The 16,650-nt window shown below is 35.9% G+C and overlaps 1 protein-coding gene across 1 annotated transcript in view; it reads right to left on the bottom strand.

Moving 5' to 3' along the window:
- Positions 1–2,974, bottom strand: part of Spta1 (spectrin alpha, erythrocytic 1) — a 76,392-nt gene extending 73,418 nt beyond the window's left edge. Inside the window, exons 1-3 of the mRNA XM_026407964.2 lie at positions 2,951–2,974; positions 1,538–1,777; positions 89–214 (exon numbers count right to left, since the gene is read on the bottom strand). Coding sequence (XP_026263749.2) covers positions 89–214; positions 1,538–1,777; positions 2,951–2,974 — 390 coding nt within the window. The remainder of the gene's footprint in view (positions 1–88; positions 215–1,537; positions 1,778–2,950) is intronic.
- Between the last annotated feature and the right edge of the window lie 13,676 nt (positions 2,975–16,650).

Here is a 16,650-nt window from a genome sequence, read left to right as displayed (position 1 = left end):
GGTTTATATCTGGTATCATCAGTTAAAAACCCTAATAACAAATTTAACCATGAGAAACTTCTCCGTGAGACCCCTACCATACATCTACCTTGGTGTCCTCATGGGCAAAGTGATCTTCAGTAAATCGGAGTTTTCTGATTTCTTCCAGTTCAGGAAGGACTCTGGATTTTGCTTGCACTTCTGTGACAACAGATTGGTGCTTCTCATATTTCCCCTGAAGTTTGGAAATCAGAGTTAGTTCCTAGATAATGAATCATGGTCTCCCTGCCCATAAAGTGAACTTCATTCTTCTCCTCTTACTTTCAGACAGAATTACTTGCTCCTTATCCTGGATTCGATGACAAGCCGTGGCCATAGTTGCAAGTGTCCTATTCTAGAAGAAATAGTCACTTTGGGTAATGCCCCTAAACATAGGTTTTCAAAGGGTCCCAGGGTCCACATCTCTCTATGATCTCTCCATGGAGAGGGTCGGTCCTTTCCTGTCCTCACTGACTTTGGGGAATCTTTAGCAAATTCCTATTATTTTAAAGGCTTCATAGAGTCCTATGAGAATTAAAAAAGACGTGACACATCTCCTTCAAAGAAAGCTAGGAACAGCTAAGTTCCACTGAGAGGAAAGCAGAATGAAGAGGCCAGTCATAATAATGGATTTTAAAACATGCATCCTGGACTGTTCTTGCTGTCATGTGTGAACTGATCCATTTAACATACATGTTTTCATTTTTTTCCAGGTACTCCCCGTCCTTTCCACATGAGAATTCCCCTCTTCTGATCAAGATGATGGCGCGTATTATAATACCACATCAACAGGTAGGTGTGGAAGTCTCCACCTAACTTCTTCTCCTGGGACTTTTGATTTGAATTTAACAAGAGCCATAAGTAGCAGTTTGGAGAAAAACTAAGAAAAACCGTGATTCTGAAGAGAATGGAAAGCAAATGCTTTAGAAGCATTTACGATTCCTTATCACGATTCTGTCCTTAATGTCACAAAATATTGAAATCCCATGGTACGTCAGAGATTCCTTGAGCTCTTTTGTCCATGGTTTAATTTCAAATTCTATCTTGAATGAGTTTCCTTTGTAAATAAGATCCTGAAGGTTAAGAAGTTAAAAACGTATGTCCTTTAGAGACTTAATTACGGTCCTTAACAGGTAATCTAATCTTTCTATTACATCAATCCACTACTATTAACCAGCTAGACACTTAAATCACAAGAATGTGAGTTCTGAGCATAGAAACATTTCTACTTTAAACAACTGACAGACTGCCTTTTTTTGTTTTTCGATTTTTCTTTTCTCAGCCTCATCTCTCCAAATTTATAATGGGAAATGCATCTTTAGGTTTTTCCTAAATTTAGGTTTTTCCTAATTCAATTTTTGAACTTCCCACTCCACTGGCTTACTTACTCTGGTTTTGTCTCTAAATGGAACCAGATTGCACTCACACCTGCACCTCAACAATCATAGAATGAAAGACCTATTTCCCTCCATCGGAAGCCTAGGGTCTGCTGTGGGGGAAATCTGTGGAGCTGAAGTACCTGTATGTTCGTGGGATCTTCATAACTTTTTTCCTCTGCAATCTTGAGTTTCTCCTTGATCCACTTCTCCAGGTCATCTGCATCTCGCCTGAAAACCTGGTAGTAGTAGGATTCTTCGAGTTTCTGGCCCCTCTCAGCAACCCGTTCCTTGAACCTCTCATACCGATTCAGCACCTCCTGACGCCGCTGCTGGATTTCTTCTGCTGTCTCCAAAACCTTTGGCCCACTGCTCTCCAACATCTGAAAGTTAAAAAGCCCCTACATGATTAGATTATTGCAATGCATGCTGTGAACTTGGAAAATTATTATGCATCAATTAACATTAAAAATAAATAAATAAAAATGCTTTTATCTGTTGCTAGTTTTTATTTCTTTAGCATGCTGTCCTTCTTATATATCCCAAGGCTTTTATTTACTTATGCTGGATCTATGTTTAGATATCTTTAAGCTTATAAATGCTTATTGTTTGAAGCACTGCAGTTTATTTATATAATTTTAAACCACAGAACCCTTTTCATCCAAAACACTCTCTCAATTTTTCCCATAAATGTGTACCAAGATTTCTTTTTCTGCAGATAGAACGAAAGTGAGCTAAAGTGAGCAAGTCCAATGAGCAAAATCATGGAATTTCAGATGGATAGAAAAGAAATGAAATTTTATGGCCTCTAAGAGCAAAAAAAGTCACTCACTGGCAAGTGCTGAGCATTCTAAACTTAATTGATTAAGTCTTTAGAAATTATTTGCAATTAACTTAATGAATTATATACAATATTGGAATTTTTTTGTTTCTTCATACTTGAAAATGTAGGTCAAGTGTTATTTATTCTTTTTCTTTGCTTTATTCAAAAACATTCAAAGTTTAACTTCAACCTGTCTTTTACCCACTTATTATAAATTTCTAATTATTAGTATTTCAGTGGAATGTAAAATCTTGTACAAACAACATAAAATAACCCTCTCCTTTAAAGGGATCCAACCTATGTGACAATATTCAGCAAAATTTCCATAGGTTCCACTTTCACTCATGTTGACATAAATACTGTTCCCTAGTTTACCTTAGTCAGAACATTCAACGTAGACTTTAAATTTCATTCTCTCATTAGTCTTTCTAAATATAATTGCTTCTTTGCAGATCACAATTACTATTGCAGCTACAAAATTGCATGGAGACTCAAATCTTTATTATTTTTTTCATGTTACCTGTTTTTTTCTCTATGTGAATTGACATAACAAGTTGTTGCTATATGGGCATAAGTCCTAGGTTATTATTTAAAGTGAAACATTCAAAGAAAGGAGAGAGAGTAAGAACAATTCTTAATGACCCTGTTAAAGATAGTATAGAAAATTCAAAGCAGACAGATTTCTTAATAATATTAGTGACAAATTGCGCTGAGAATTGAATTCTGTACTCACGGTTTCCATTGGAGAGTGTTCCATTTTTCCTGAAGATCTAGAACTTGGCAAGATAAAATGTTTGAAAGAGAAAGAGAGAAAGAATTCACATGGAACTGTCTACTCTCATTCAAATAGGGATGTCAGAAACGTTACAAATGTGGCCAAAAAAAAAAAAAATGTGGCCTGCAGAGACAATCAACATTATCTTCAGGAGACATAACCAGCTGAGGCAGCTGCTAACTTTCACAGATACAATGTTGTGACTCATCAGTTTGGGGAGTCTATGGTACTCAGTGTCTCAATAGGACTTAAAGGGAAGAAAGTTCAAGCAAAATTTCCAGATGAAAAAGTAGGAAAACAGTCATAGACATAAGACAAAGGCTGTGCTGGGATTGTGTTTTGTTTCTTTGACTAGTTTTAAGCTTGATAATGTCTGAGAATCGTGGATCAGGAAGGGATTCGGGATTGCTCATTCTTGACTCTGTAGGGCAGAACTAAGAGCCAGAGTCATACACATAGGTTCTTGTTCTGATGCATTTCTACAACTCAACAACTTCATCAGGCATTTAGCAGCCTTTAAGTCAACAGATTATCTTGACTTTTTCTGGAAGTTCATTTTTGAAAATAGGGAGACGGTTTTCTCTGTGACCACATAGATTGGGTTTTTGAAATTGATCATTTAAATAGAAGGAAAAACAGGTGAGTATATGAATGTGTTCATTTTGCATTTTGTGAAACAACAATTAGGATCCTACATTTGACAAACTGTGCCTCACAGAACATTTGAAAACAGGACTGACTTCTAATATAGGAGATAAAAGCCACATTATTTTACATATTGCTTTTAATGAAAAGTAAAGGGGAAATTTATTTATTTATTATTTATTAAAGGGGGAATTAATTAATTTATTTATTCTAAGTAGGCATATATGACAGCAGAATGCATTCTGATTCATTATACACAGTTGCAGCACAACCTTTCATTTCTCTGATTGTATACAATGTAGCATCGCACCATGTATGCCATCATACCTGCACCTAGGGTAATGATGTCCATCTCATTCCACCATCTTTCCTGCCCCTGTGGCTCCTTCTTTTCCCTCCCTTCCTTTTGCTTAATCACAGTTCCTCCTTTTTTCCCACCGCTCCCCCATTATGGATCAGCATCCACTTATCAGATAAAACATTCAGCCTTTTGTTCTTTGGTATTGGCTTACTTCACTTAGCATGCCTGATATTCTCCATGGAGGAAGAAGCTCTTTTCAAAGGCATAGTTCTTTTAGTCTACCTTACTAAAGTGGAGCAAATAAGCAATTAAAAAAAAATGCAAGATGGCTTTAAAATCTCCTTACAAAGTAGTGGAACCTTCCAAGCCAAACTTCATTCCATTTGCTTTTGTTGCTTAAGCTTTTGTCCTCCCATCCCCCAAATGATCACCAAGACCAATGGCCTGAAGTTTTTCCATGTGTTTTCTTCTAGCAGTTTTGTTTAAGAGCTTATGTTTAGGTCTATAGTCCAATTTGAGCTGATTTGGGGGCTATCGTGCAAAATAAGTACTCTATTGTATGTGAACATGTGATTTTTCCCAACACCATATGTTGAAGACACAATTTTATTTTTATTTCTTGGTGGTCAGTTCTATTAACTGGGCCATCCTGTGTCTTTGGCCAAAAGGCTATTATTTTATGTTTGGCACTTTTAGTGAGATGAAAGAAACAGGAAAGAAACCAGAAATGCTGATATACTAAGAGAAGTTTAGCTGAAAATAAAGGAAAGCAGAAAGTAGTCATGAATTTGATTTCTTATGTGAATATTCATAAGCCAAATAACCACAGAATGAGACTTGACACCAGAGACTACTTTATCATATGAAAGTGGGAATGATAAAACCTGCTTTACAGAATCTTCTAAAGATTAGAAACTAATGTAAATGAATCACACCAATATACATGGTAGATATGCAATGGATGTTTGTACTTATATCTTGGATAAATATAATTTAATTTAATTTATAATATAATAAATATAAATATAATTTCCTCTCCTCACGCCAGCTCCAGACTGAGGTTTCCTAAAACATGTGATCCAACACATTTGCTAAACTTTTGTTTCCACCTTTAGTGTCAAATATGATTTGAATGGAATAAAACCATATTATCCTCCTAGAAGAAAACATGGGGGAAGACTCCATGAAGTTGGTGTTGGCAATAATATCATGGATATGGGGATAAAAGCATAAGTAACCAAGGCAAAGGAAGACAAGTGGGACTAGATCTAACTGAAAACTTCTACAAAGGAATCCACCAGCAAATTAAAGGACAACCTACAAGATAAAGAGGAAAATGATCTTATCTATTAGATAAAAGGTTTAACTATCCAAAACATACAAGGATTCCTTCAGCTCAATGGCAAACACAACAATAATAAAAACAAAACAAACAAACATAAAAACAGGTCTGGGGATGGAGCTCAGAGGTAGAATGCTTGTCTAGGAAGTGCTCAGCCCTGGGTTTAATCTACAGCACTGAGCCAGGGACTTGAATAGATGTTTCTCCAAAGAGATACAAAAGGCCAAGAGATACATGAAAGATGTTCAATATCACTAACTTTGGGGAAATGTAAATGAAAACCTCAATGAAGATAACCTCATACTTGTGGGTATGGCTATTGTCAGAGAGAGAGAGAAAGAGAAGTTTTGCCAAAGATGTGGAGAAATTGGAATCTTTTTACACAGTTGGTGGAAATATAAATTGGTGCAGCCAGTATTAAAGTTGCTAAAAATAAAAATCTAACTACCTTATGATACAGCAATTCCATTTCTGGGTATATATCCAAAATAATAGAAATCTTTAAGAGATATTTGCACTCCGGTATATATTGCAACACTATGTACCACAGATACAATATAAAAAAAAAACAAAATGTCCATGATAGATGAATAGATTTAAAAAAAAATGTGGTCTATAAAGACATGGCAAGACAAGCATGATGTACATGCCTATAATATCAGTGACTCAGGAGGCTAAGGAAGGAGGATTGCAAGTTCGAGGATAGCCTCCACAACTTAGTGAGACTCTGTCTCAAACATCCACAAGACACTAATTTAAAAAAAGAAAAACAACAACTAAATGCAGAAATATTAATAGAGTAGAGGGAGGAAGGGAGGAAAAGGGGAAGTACTGGAAACTGAATTATAACAAATTATATTCCATGCTTTTATAATTATGTCAAAATTAATTCTACTGTCACTTAAAACCAGAGAGAAACAATAAAAAAATAAAGATCTCAGTGTTAGCATGCCTGAGGACTGTGTTTATTCCCCCAGCATTGCAAAACATAAATACATACATGTAGACATAGAGTGGAATATTTTCTTTTAAAAAAAGAAAGAAATTCTGTCATGTAGGACAATATGGATGAAACATGAGGAACTTATACTAATTACAGAAGGACAAATGATACAACTTATGAAAGTATATAAAATTGTTTAAGTAATAGAAGCAGAGAGTAGAATGGTTATTGTCAGGGGTTAGTGGAAGAGAAGATGAGGTGTTGCTAGTCAATGGATATAAAGTTTCATATATGCAAACTAGCTGAAGATCTGCTATCCAACCTTGTAAGGGCCTTTATGCAATATCATGTTAATATTTATTGAATAAAAGCCCTTACAAGGTTTTGTACACTTAGAGTACAGTATTGTACACTTAATTTTTTTTAAAATGGGCAGATTTCACATTGTTTGGGCTAAAAATTTTTAAATGTGGATAAGAACCACAGTCCTTAGAAAAAAGTCGCAATGTTGAAGTCCACAGAAAACATTCAGGGAATAAGTTTGATTTATGAAAGCAGATGAGTTCTTCAGGCTTCAGTCATGAGAGATTCATTGTAAAAGTTACTGATGGCTCTTTGGCTGTTTCTCTGGCTCCTGTTGACTTTAAATTCAATCTACCCTGTATTTCTATTCTCTTGAATATGATACAGATTCTCCAGTCTCTAAACATTGTTTACTATTAGTATTAATACAGTATCAAGACATGTCCTTGGGATGGATGGGGACAGGATGAGAAAATCTTATGTCTTAGTGGTTTAACACTTAGACCACTGACCTTCTCCTTGTACTTAGATCACTTTCCAAGAATGCTCATCAGTCCATATAACCCCAATAATGGCATGGTACTGGCATAAAAACAGATATATAGACCACTGATACAGAAGAGAAGACTCAGAGACAAATCCACACATCTGCAATCATCTGATACTATCAAGAATATCAAGAATGAGCCTATAGAGTAGGAGAAAGTCTTTGCTAGCTACACTTCTGACAGAGGATTGGTATCTAGAAAATGTAAAGAACTCAAAACACTTTACACTAAAAAAATCAAATAACCCAATTAATAAGTGAGGAAATAGACACTTCTCAAAAGAAGAAATACAGATGGCCAACATCTTACTATCAAAAACTATATTTATATGAAAAAAATGTTTAATTTCACTAGCAATTAGGGAAGCTCAAATCAGAACTACACTGAGATTTCATCTCACATTAGTCAAAATGGCAGTCCTCGAGAATACAAATAATAATGAGTGCCGGAGAGGGTGTGGAGAAAAAAGAACATTTTGACATTGTTTGTGGCATTGTAATTAGTACAACGACTGTGGAGATCAACATGGAGTTTCCTCAAAAGACTAGACCCTGAACCACCCTAAGACCCAGCTTTACCACTTCCCAGTATCTAAAGTCATCGTCCTTCAACAATACTTGCATACCCATATTTAGAGCACCACAGTTCACAAGAGCCACACCATGGAACAGATCAGGTATCCATCAATGGATGAATGGGAAAAGAAAACGTGGTATGCATACACCATGGAGTTTAATTCAGCCATAAAGGAAAAAAAAAAAAGAAGTTACGTTATTTTCAGGAAAATGGATAAAACTAGAGATCATTGTGTGAAGCAAAATAAGTCAAACTTGGAAGGTCAAGAGTCACATGTTTTCTTTCACAAGTGGAAGTTAGATAGGAAAAAGGAAAAGAAAGATGGGGTCAGATCTCATAAAAATCCAAGGGAGATCAGTAGGGGAAAGGGGCGGGCGGGGGTGTAGGGGACAGGGAAGAAAGAGGGGAGTGCTAGGGAGTGAGTGATATCAAACTATATTGTTCTGTTGTGTGCATGTACAAATATGTAACCACAAACCCATCATCATGTGCAACTCTAATGCACTGATAAAAGATATGAAAAGAGAAGGAGAATGCTCATCAGCTCTGATCACATAGAAATCCTGATGAGACTCAACTCAGGTAAAGAATATATGGCAGATTTCATGGAGACACAAAAGTACAAAAAAAAATCTATAAAATTGTGTGCAAGACAATGGACAAAAAGTTTTGAGAGGTTACAGGAGACATTGGAGTTGGTCCCAGACAGCTTAATTTAAAGAGAAAGTAAGAGGAGGCAATTCTTTTGTTGTTGTTATTCTTATTATTTTATTATTATTATTATTATTATTATTATTATTATAGCTTTACAAATTTGCAAGACCACATACATTTACAAATAAAATTGAAGAACAAATAAATTTAGAGGAACTGGAGTTATAAAATATTAAGAGAAGACAGCTGCAAAAAGACCTTTTGACTATCAAATGAAATTATTTTCTGTTCAACTTATTTATAAGTCAGAAAATGCAGAAAGTTTTAAGAGAAAACTAGTTTTTAAAATGGGAGTCCTGTGTACAATTTTAAAAGGGTGGGGCTGGTTTGTAGGGTCGTTGTACTTGGCCATGGTTATCAGCTCTGAGCAGATCTGTACTTCTCACTGTATCATAATCTGCCCTGACCAGCTTGTATCAGCCCCTGCTCAGGCAATACAACAAAGTGATGTGTTTGATCTTCTCCTGGGCTCAGACACTCCTAAATTTATGCCTTCATTTACTGTGAAAGTTTTGGAGTCTAACTTCCTTGATTCTTGTACCAACAAAGACTTTTGTGTTACCTTTAATGTTAAACTAATTTTCCACCATCTAATAGAAGTCATTATTAATCTATTATTTTTAAATTTCACTTTTTCTTTCTCCAGAAATAGTTGTTATTTTAAAATTTATCCAGTTTTTGATTACTAAATGATTCAGGACAGTACAAATATTATCTAAAAAATGAAAAGTTTCAATTCTCTATAATAGGCAGATTAATCGTTACTAAGCTCATTATATTCTTAATAAAATTTAAATTTACAATAACCAACTGATCATTAAATGCTCAGTAGAACTGGATTGGATTAAGAAAATCCCAAACACTAGGGTATATTTTTTCTTATACAATGAACTATACAGTCAAAACTGGAAGACAGTTTAGGATTATGGAAAGTATGTGGGCTTGAAGTTGAACCACCTACTTTTTATGCTCAGTTTCACCATTTTATAATCAAATGGTTATTGAAAATTTTACTTACATTTTATTAAGCCAAATGAACAGAGTAATGACTAATCTACCTATTGCAGGTAATTGATATGTGACTCAATTTGGGTAGCAGATGAAAAAGCACTTTACATTTAAGTCCACATAGTAAAAGAAATATTATTGCTAACTGAAATAAATAATGTCAATAGCATATATTTTAACTACATCAAGTTTTATATTTCATGATCAAATTTTAAAATCTGAATGTAAATGGCAGAGATCTGGTATGGGATAACTTCCAAAAAGCCAAGTATTTTTCCAATTAAAGAATGATTTATAATCTATCAGTACCAAATATTAAGAAAAATTGTTTGATGCTCTTATCCACCAACAGTTATCTCTGAATATAGAGACACTAAAGGAAATCATTTAAGCCTAAATCTTCCAAAGCTTATAAATCCAGCATATTCAGTGACATGGTCCCATTCAGGAAAATAAGAACTCAAATATAGTTTCTCTTTAGAGCAGAGGTGAGCAGGAAGGAAATAGAATCCAGTGCTGGAACTAAACAAATATTCCTTTCCAAGCCATGACTGAACTATGACATTTAATTACTATTTTTAAGAGACCAAGTTCCAAGGATACTAAGAAATATCCTACTTACATATGTCAGCCATGGAAGTTTGAGTGGATTATCTTTTCTGTAGATTCATCTTACTATCAAAAACTATATTTATATGCAAATACACTTGTCTTCACCCATTCTCTCCAGTCCCTGCCATTCTCTGTTGCATGTGATAATAGTCTGAGCTCTTTTTCTTTTCTATAGCTTCAAGAAATAAAGACTAGCCAGGTTCAGTGTCCCATGCCTCTATTCCAGCAACTCTGGAGGCTGAGGCAGGAGGATTCCAAGCTGGAGGCCAGCCTCAGCAACTCAGTGAGGTCCTAAACAAATTAGTCAGAGCCTATCTCAAAATAAAACATAACAAGTTTTGGGGATATGACTCAGTGGTAAAATCCCCAGTACCAAATATATATATATATATATTTTTCATCTATTCTTTCAGCAAACAATTTTCAAGTATTTCTGTATTTAATGTTCTATGAAACATTGGGAATACGCACAGATAAAACACAGTATCTATTTTAAAGTAGCTTATAAGTTAGAGGGACACATGGGCCATGTAAATTGTAACATAAGAGGATTAAATCATGCTAAGTAGAGGGGCAAGCAATGTATTACAGAAACAGAGAAAAGTGGGTATATTTCTGTTTTAATAGGTTAGAGACGATGCCAGAGCAGAGAGAATTTTATGTGACTCCCTCTGTGTTTGAAAAATAATGAATGAAGTACCTGATCTCACTGTCTTTGAATTCTATGGTTAATCAACATCTGAGAACATTCATTAAGCTCCTAGAGACAGAAAGAATGGCTAAATATTTGGGGTTGAGGCTCAGTGGTAGAACGCTTGCCCAGCACGTGCAAGGCCCTGGGTTCAATCCTAAGCACCACATAAAAATAAATAAATAAAGGTATGTGAAAAAACATAAGCATAATATATTTAAAAAGGAATGGCTAAATATTCAATTTACTCTGTCTGCACAGAACACATAAGCATAGCTGAGAACATTAATAAAGATAGTTGCATCGATGGACTTGATTAATCACTAGGTGTGGATTTTGCTTTCTTCAGCAGAATTCATAGGATTGGCACATGCTTTTTATGGCTTCCTTTCTCTCTTTATTCCTTAGATTGTAGATAACCGAGTTGAAGAATGGTGACAACAAATGCAAATGCAAGGCTGTGTCCCAAAAAACAGGAGTAGTTGGTGGTTGCTATTTTAAAAATATTTCCATAGACAATATTTCTAAAATAGCAAGGTGAGGGCTGGGGATGTGGCTCAAGCGGCATGCGTGCGGCCCAGGTTCGATCCTCAGCACCACATACAAACAAAGATGTTGTGTCCACCAAAAACAAAAAAAATATATATTAAAAAAATTCTCTCTCTCTCAAAAAAAAAATAAATAAAATTAAAAAATAGCAAGGTGAAAGCGTAAGTAGAATGGTTAGAATTACTGCAGTAAATAAATGCCACATTTTTTTATCCCTTCATCTACTGAAGGACATCTAGGTTGGCTCCGCAGTTTAGCTATTGTGAATTGTGCTGCTATAAACATTGATGTGGCTGTGTCCCTGTAGTATGCTGTTTTTAGATCCTTTGGGTATAGACTAAGGAGAGAAATAGCTGGGTCAAATGGGGTTCCATTCCCATCTTTCCAAGGAATCTCCATACTGTTTTCCAAATTGGCTGCACTAATTTGCAGTCCCACCAGCAGTGCTGTGGATAATTATGAATGTAATGCACTCCACTATTGTCATGTACGTAAGAAATAAATTTTTAAAAAGAAAGAAAAAAAATTACCGCAGTGACCCACATGCAAGCCAATGCCGTGGCATTACCACTATCATCTCCACAGCCTTGATGGACAATGCTGTGCCGGTGTCCATACGTGTCAAATTTGCCATGGGATCAAAGTCACGGGAGATATTCTGAATTTGATTTGGCTCACAAAGTGGCAGTACGGATATCCAAAAGATATCAGGGGGTGGTGTGCATAAGTCTCCAAAACAACAACCTAGAGTCAGTGGAGTACAGAGAGTTCTGGCTCAAAATTGAGAGGAAGCAGATGGGGTTATAGATGTCGTGAGCCCTTGATAGTCAAGTACAGTGAACAAACAAACCTCAGTGAGACCCAAAGAGGAAACTATAGGGATTCTGACTGTGGAAATATAGAGGGAAGCGTTCCTCCGGCGAGCAAACTCCTGGGGGCTAACAGGTACTCAGTTTCCCACCCTTAGAATGCCCCACAGTGTCTCCTAGGAGCAAGTATTATAACTAATACAGATGCCATATCCAGTTGCTATGGTAATGTGCTTTGTGAAGAGGCCCTATGCTAGACTCTTATCAGACTGGACCTTGATCCGAGACACTCAACTCCTGAGAATAAGGGAACACCAAACAATAGAGTAGTTATGGCACTAATGACTTAAAGTAATCTATTGATGTAAATGAAGCTTGGCAGTATGGCCTCTCCTACTTCTGCGTCTTGTCTCTGTGATCTCTTTTTATTTTCCTTACAGGAAACAAATACACATGCAAGAAGCAACCAGCGAGGGAGTAGGTTTCTTGCTCATTAGCTAGACTGGAGAGCAGCTTGGAGAAGATGGTCTTGGTATCCAGATATGTAGGAAGGAGAGGATAATGAAGAAGAAATACATGGGAGTGTGCAAGCAGGAAGCCATCTAGTTTGATGACTAAGAATATAATAAGTTTACTAATGATGATGACCACCTAAATGAGGAACAAGAGGTCAAAAAGCAAGAGCTCACCTTCCTGAAAATGAATAACATTTAGCCAGTGAATAAAATTCAGTCAGTGCTGTCTGATTTTTAATTGTCATCTTCTCAGATAAAAAAGAAGAATAGGGGCTCCTGGACATCTAGATTTGGAAGTTAATTAGATACCCAATGCATTCATTTATTATATATTTTATGGTTTTATGAATCATTATTTGTGGCATGCTGACTATATTCCATGTCCCATGCAGCATCCTAAGATGAAATGAATCACTAGGATAGAGCCAGCATTTCCAGTACATAATGGCTCTATTTTCCCTCGCCAGCACACCAGGAGGTTCACCTTAAGGGTCAATTGCCTCTGCTAACCACAGACACACTTTCATAATAAGCAGAAAATGTTCCCCTAACATTTCTCTTCTGTTTTAAGAAAATTTATGAATCTGCTATGTCTTGCCTATGTATACGTATGGTTAAACACAGTGAATCTCTCCATTGTGTAACCCACTAGAAAATTAATTTTAAAAATAACCATGGGTAAATAGCAGAAAGATCCTGAGAGAGAAGGAAATAGCATGGGGAGATGGAAGGGGAAGGAGAAGTACTGGGGTCTGAATTAGAACAAGAGACATCCCATGCTTGTATAATTATGTCAAAATGGATTCTGCCATGTAAAACTATAAAGAGCCAATAAAAAGAAGAATTTATATACTTCACCTCTGTTCCTCTGTGTTTCTTCGGCTCAGAAAAAGAAGAAATCAAGATCCAGCTCAAATATTACAACCCCACCCTCCACCTACACAATGACAGACTTAAAATGTGTGCCCTGGCCCCACAAAATTCACAAGCTGAAACCTTAATCAGTGTCTCTGTACAGGAGATTGAGCTGGGGAGTAGGTGTTGCTCATAATTAAACTTAATTAAATGTGTTCATAAAAGTGGGTTGGAATCCCAAAGGTACGTACTCTTATGAGAGGAAGACAGAAGCTCTCTCCCACCAGGTAATACTGTGAAGGTGGCCATCTGCAAGCCAGAAACAGAGCCCCACCAGGAACTCAATCAGCTTGGCACCTTGATCTGCACCTTGATCTTGGAATCACCCACCTGCACAACTGAAAGAAAACAAATTTCAGTTGTTTAAACCCCCATAAACAGTGGCATTTTATTATGGCAGACTGAGCACGCTAATACATGCCTGTAAGTGATTCTCCTGGATTAAGTTTTTCTCTCCTAAGTATTCCCATGACGATTAAGTTTTTACTTTAAATATTATGATTAATATTACAATAGCTTGTCTTCTTCCACAGTTAATGTTTATACTTTTGTAAACTTGATGTTTTACTAGTAACACTCAGTAGATATGGTTATAAATGATTTTTAAGACAGATAACACATGGTGAACAGACTGGAGTTGTAACTATGGCAACTTCTACCTGAATTCTGAATGAGAGAGTTTGGGGCTCAAAGGACAGACAATGGGCCACTTTTAAGAAATGCTTCACTGTCATTCATGGCCAGTAATAGAGAGAGAGGGATAAAGAGCTCTTCCTAAACCAAGAAGACACTTTGATCAGTCACTTTCAGAATTTTAGGACACTCAGAGGCATTTTTAAGGGACTTTGGAGAGAATTTGTGCTGTTTTATACCTTTTTAAGCAATTGGCCCAGAGATGTGCTCTTTTGTTACAAGATCCACTTAGGTAGGAACAAAAGGAATCAAGGATATTAAAATACAGGAAATGATGGTAACAATTCTTCAAAAACAAACCAAACAAAAAGATTTTCTGATTTCTTTAACCATTTTCATACCATCAATATCAAGACATCATGATAATATGATAATATATGTAATAATGCCTCCATTTTTTTTTCAGTGCTGGGGATTGAGCCCAGGGCTTAGCATATGCTCTATCACCAAGCCCCATCCCCAGCCAAAACCAGCCTTTTTTAATTGTCAATAAAGATATTGGAAAATCATTCCTAAGGTAATAAGTGAATAAAAAAATAAATTTTATGTATTGCAAATATGAAAAGTTTTATTGTAAGCAATATTTACACCTTACTTGCCCCAAAGCATATTTTCCTTATCCATAAGATATTCTGTTTGTAATATTTTATCATTATATTGTTCTGTGCATGAATAATGGATAATAATAATAGGTAAATACCACATCTCATTTGCATTGCCAAAAGATGTTAGTTATGACCTGGTCACAATACTCTGAATTATTGCCCAACTCATTAAGAGCTGAAACTGGTTACTGAAATTAAAAATTTAATTAAAACATTTAAATGGAAGAGACTTAACAATCTCTCAAACTTTTTTTTTCAGTTCTCCAGAGCTAAAGCCATGTCCCACACAAGAGAACACCTCAGCTTCTGGTTACATTAGGAACAAGAGAAAACACTAAATAGGAAGAGTTCTTTATCCCTCCCAGAAAAGTTCTCTCTTTCTATTATTGGGAATGAGTGAAAGCAAAGCATTCCTTACAAGTGGCTCATTGTCTGCCCTTGGTGTGTGCCAAGAACTCTTCCTAAATTACATGGAGATAGATATCTAAAGATCAACATATACTAAATACTTTTGAAGACTCAATGCAAACATTATTTCTCTTTGAAGATTTTCTTGATTCACCAAGCACAATTACTACTTCCTCTATTACAAATTTTGTTGTGATTCTTTTTCACATGGTACTTTCATGAGCCTCTCTACAGTTTTTCAATGGAAGATTTTATAGGACAAAGGACCAAGTTTATGTCTTTACTTAAAACTTAACCATATTGCCTGAAAAATAAAACCTGCTCAATGATTAATGGTTTCCTAGATTCATAAGATTTCTGATATTCCAAGACTGATAGCAGAGAGTTAACACGGAACATAAAAAGTAACCTTCAGATTAGTGTTTTATCAGTTATGAGGGACTTTCCACATATGATCCTCAAGTTCACATATAAGTCATCTATACAATGCCAAGCACAGTGGCACACTCCTCTCATCCGAACAAATCAGGAGGCTGAGGCCAGAGAATCATAAGTTTGAGGCCAGGCTCAGCAACTTAGTAAGACCATCAACAACTTAGGGAAATCTGTCTCACAATAAAAAATAAAACTACCTGGGGATGTATCTCAGTGGTAAAGTGTGCCCCTGGGTGCAATCCCCCATACCAAAAAGAGAGAGAGAGAGAGAGAGAGAGAGAGAGAGAGAGAGAGAGAGAAAGTAAGTCATCCAAATTTTAGACGTGAAAATATTTTGTGTACATAGCATTCTTTTTTTAATTTTTAATTTTTTAATTTATTCTAATTAGTTAGGCATGACAGTAGAATGCATTTTGACATATTTCATACAAATGGAGGACAACTTCTCCTTCCTCTGGCTGAAAGTGGTGCAGAGTTACACCAGTAGTGTAATCATACATATATACAGGGTAATGATGTCCATCTCATTCTCCTGTCCTTATCATCCCCTCACCCGATACCCTCTCCTTACTCTCCTCTGCACAATTCAAAGTCCCTTCATTCTGCCCACCCCCATTATGATCAGCTCTGCTTACCAGAGAAAACATTTGTTTTTTGGTTTGGGGGGGATTTGACTTATTTCACTTAGCATGATACTTTCCAGGTCCATCCATTTACCTGCAAATGCCATCATTTTATTCTTTTTTAAGGCTGAGTAATATTCCACTATGTATAGTACATAACATTCTTATTTCCTTCTTAATTTCTTTATTCTTCAGGCTTTAAGAAATGGAATTAATAGTGGTGATAAAATGCATACATAAAGCTTATAGTGATTTTCTAGAAAAAGTGACTATACATTTGGAGATGTATATAGTCATGGGAATTCTGCATATGTCTCAAAAACATAATAACTTATAATAAGCATAATTGTTTGATGTTATGAGAAGCACATCGAGAGAACAGATTGCAAAACCCTTAATAATGTGAATTCAAAGGACTGATAT

The sequence above is a fragment of the Urocitellus parryii genome, chromosome 11 (assembly GCF_045843805.1).
Source record: "Urocitellus parryii isolate mUroPar1 chromosome 11, mUroPar1.hap1, whole genome shotgun sequence".
Lineage (NCBI taxonomy): Eukaryota > Metazoa > Chordata > Mammalia > Rodentia > Sciuridae > Urocitellus > Urocitellus parryii.
Note: the sequence above shows the minus strand (reverse complement) of the source record. Positions and strands in the feature narration are given on the sequence as shown.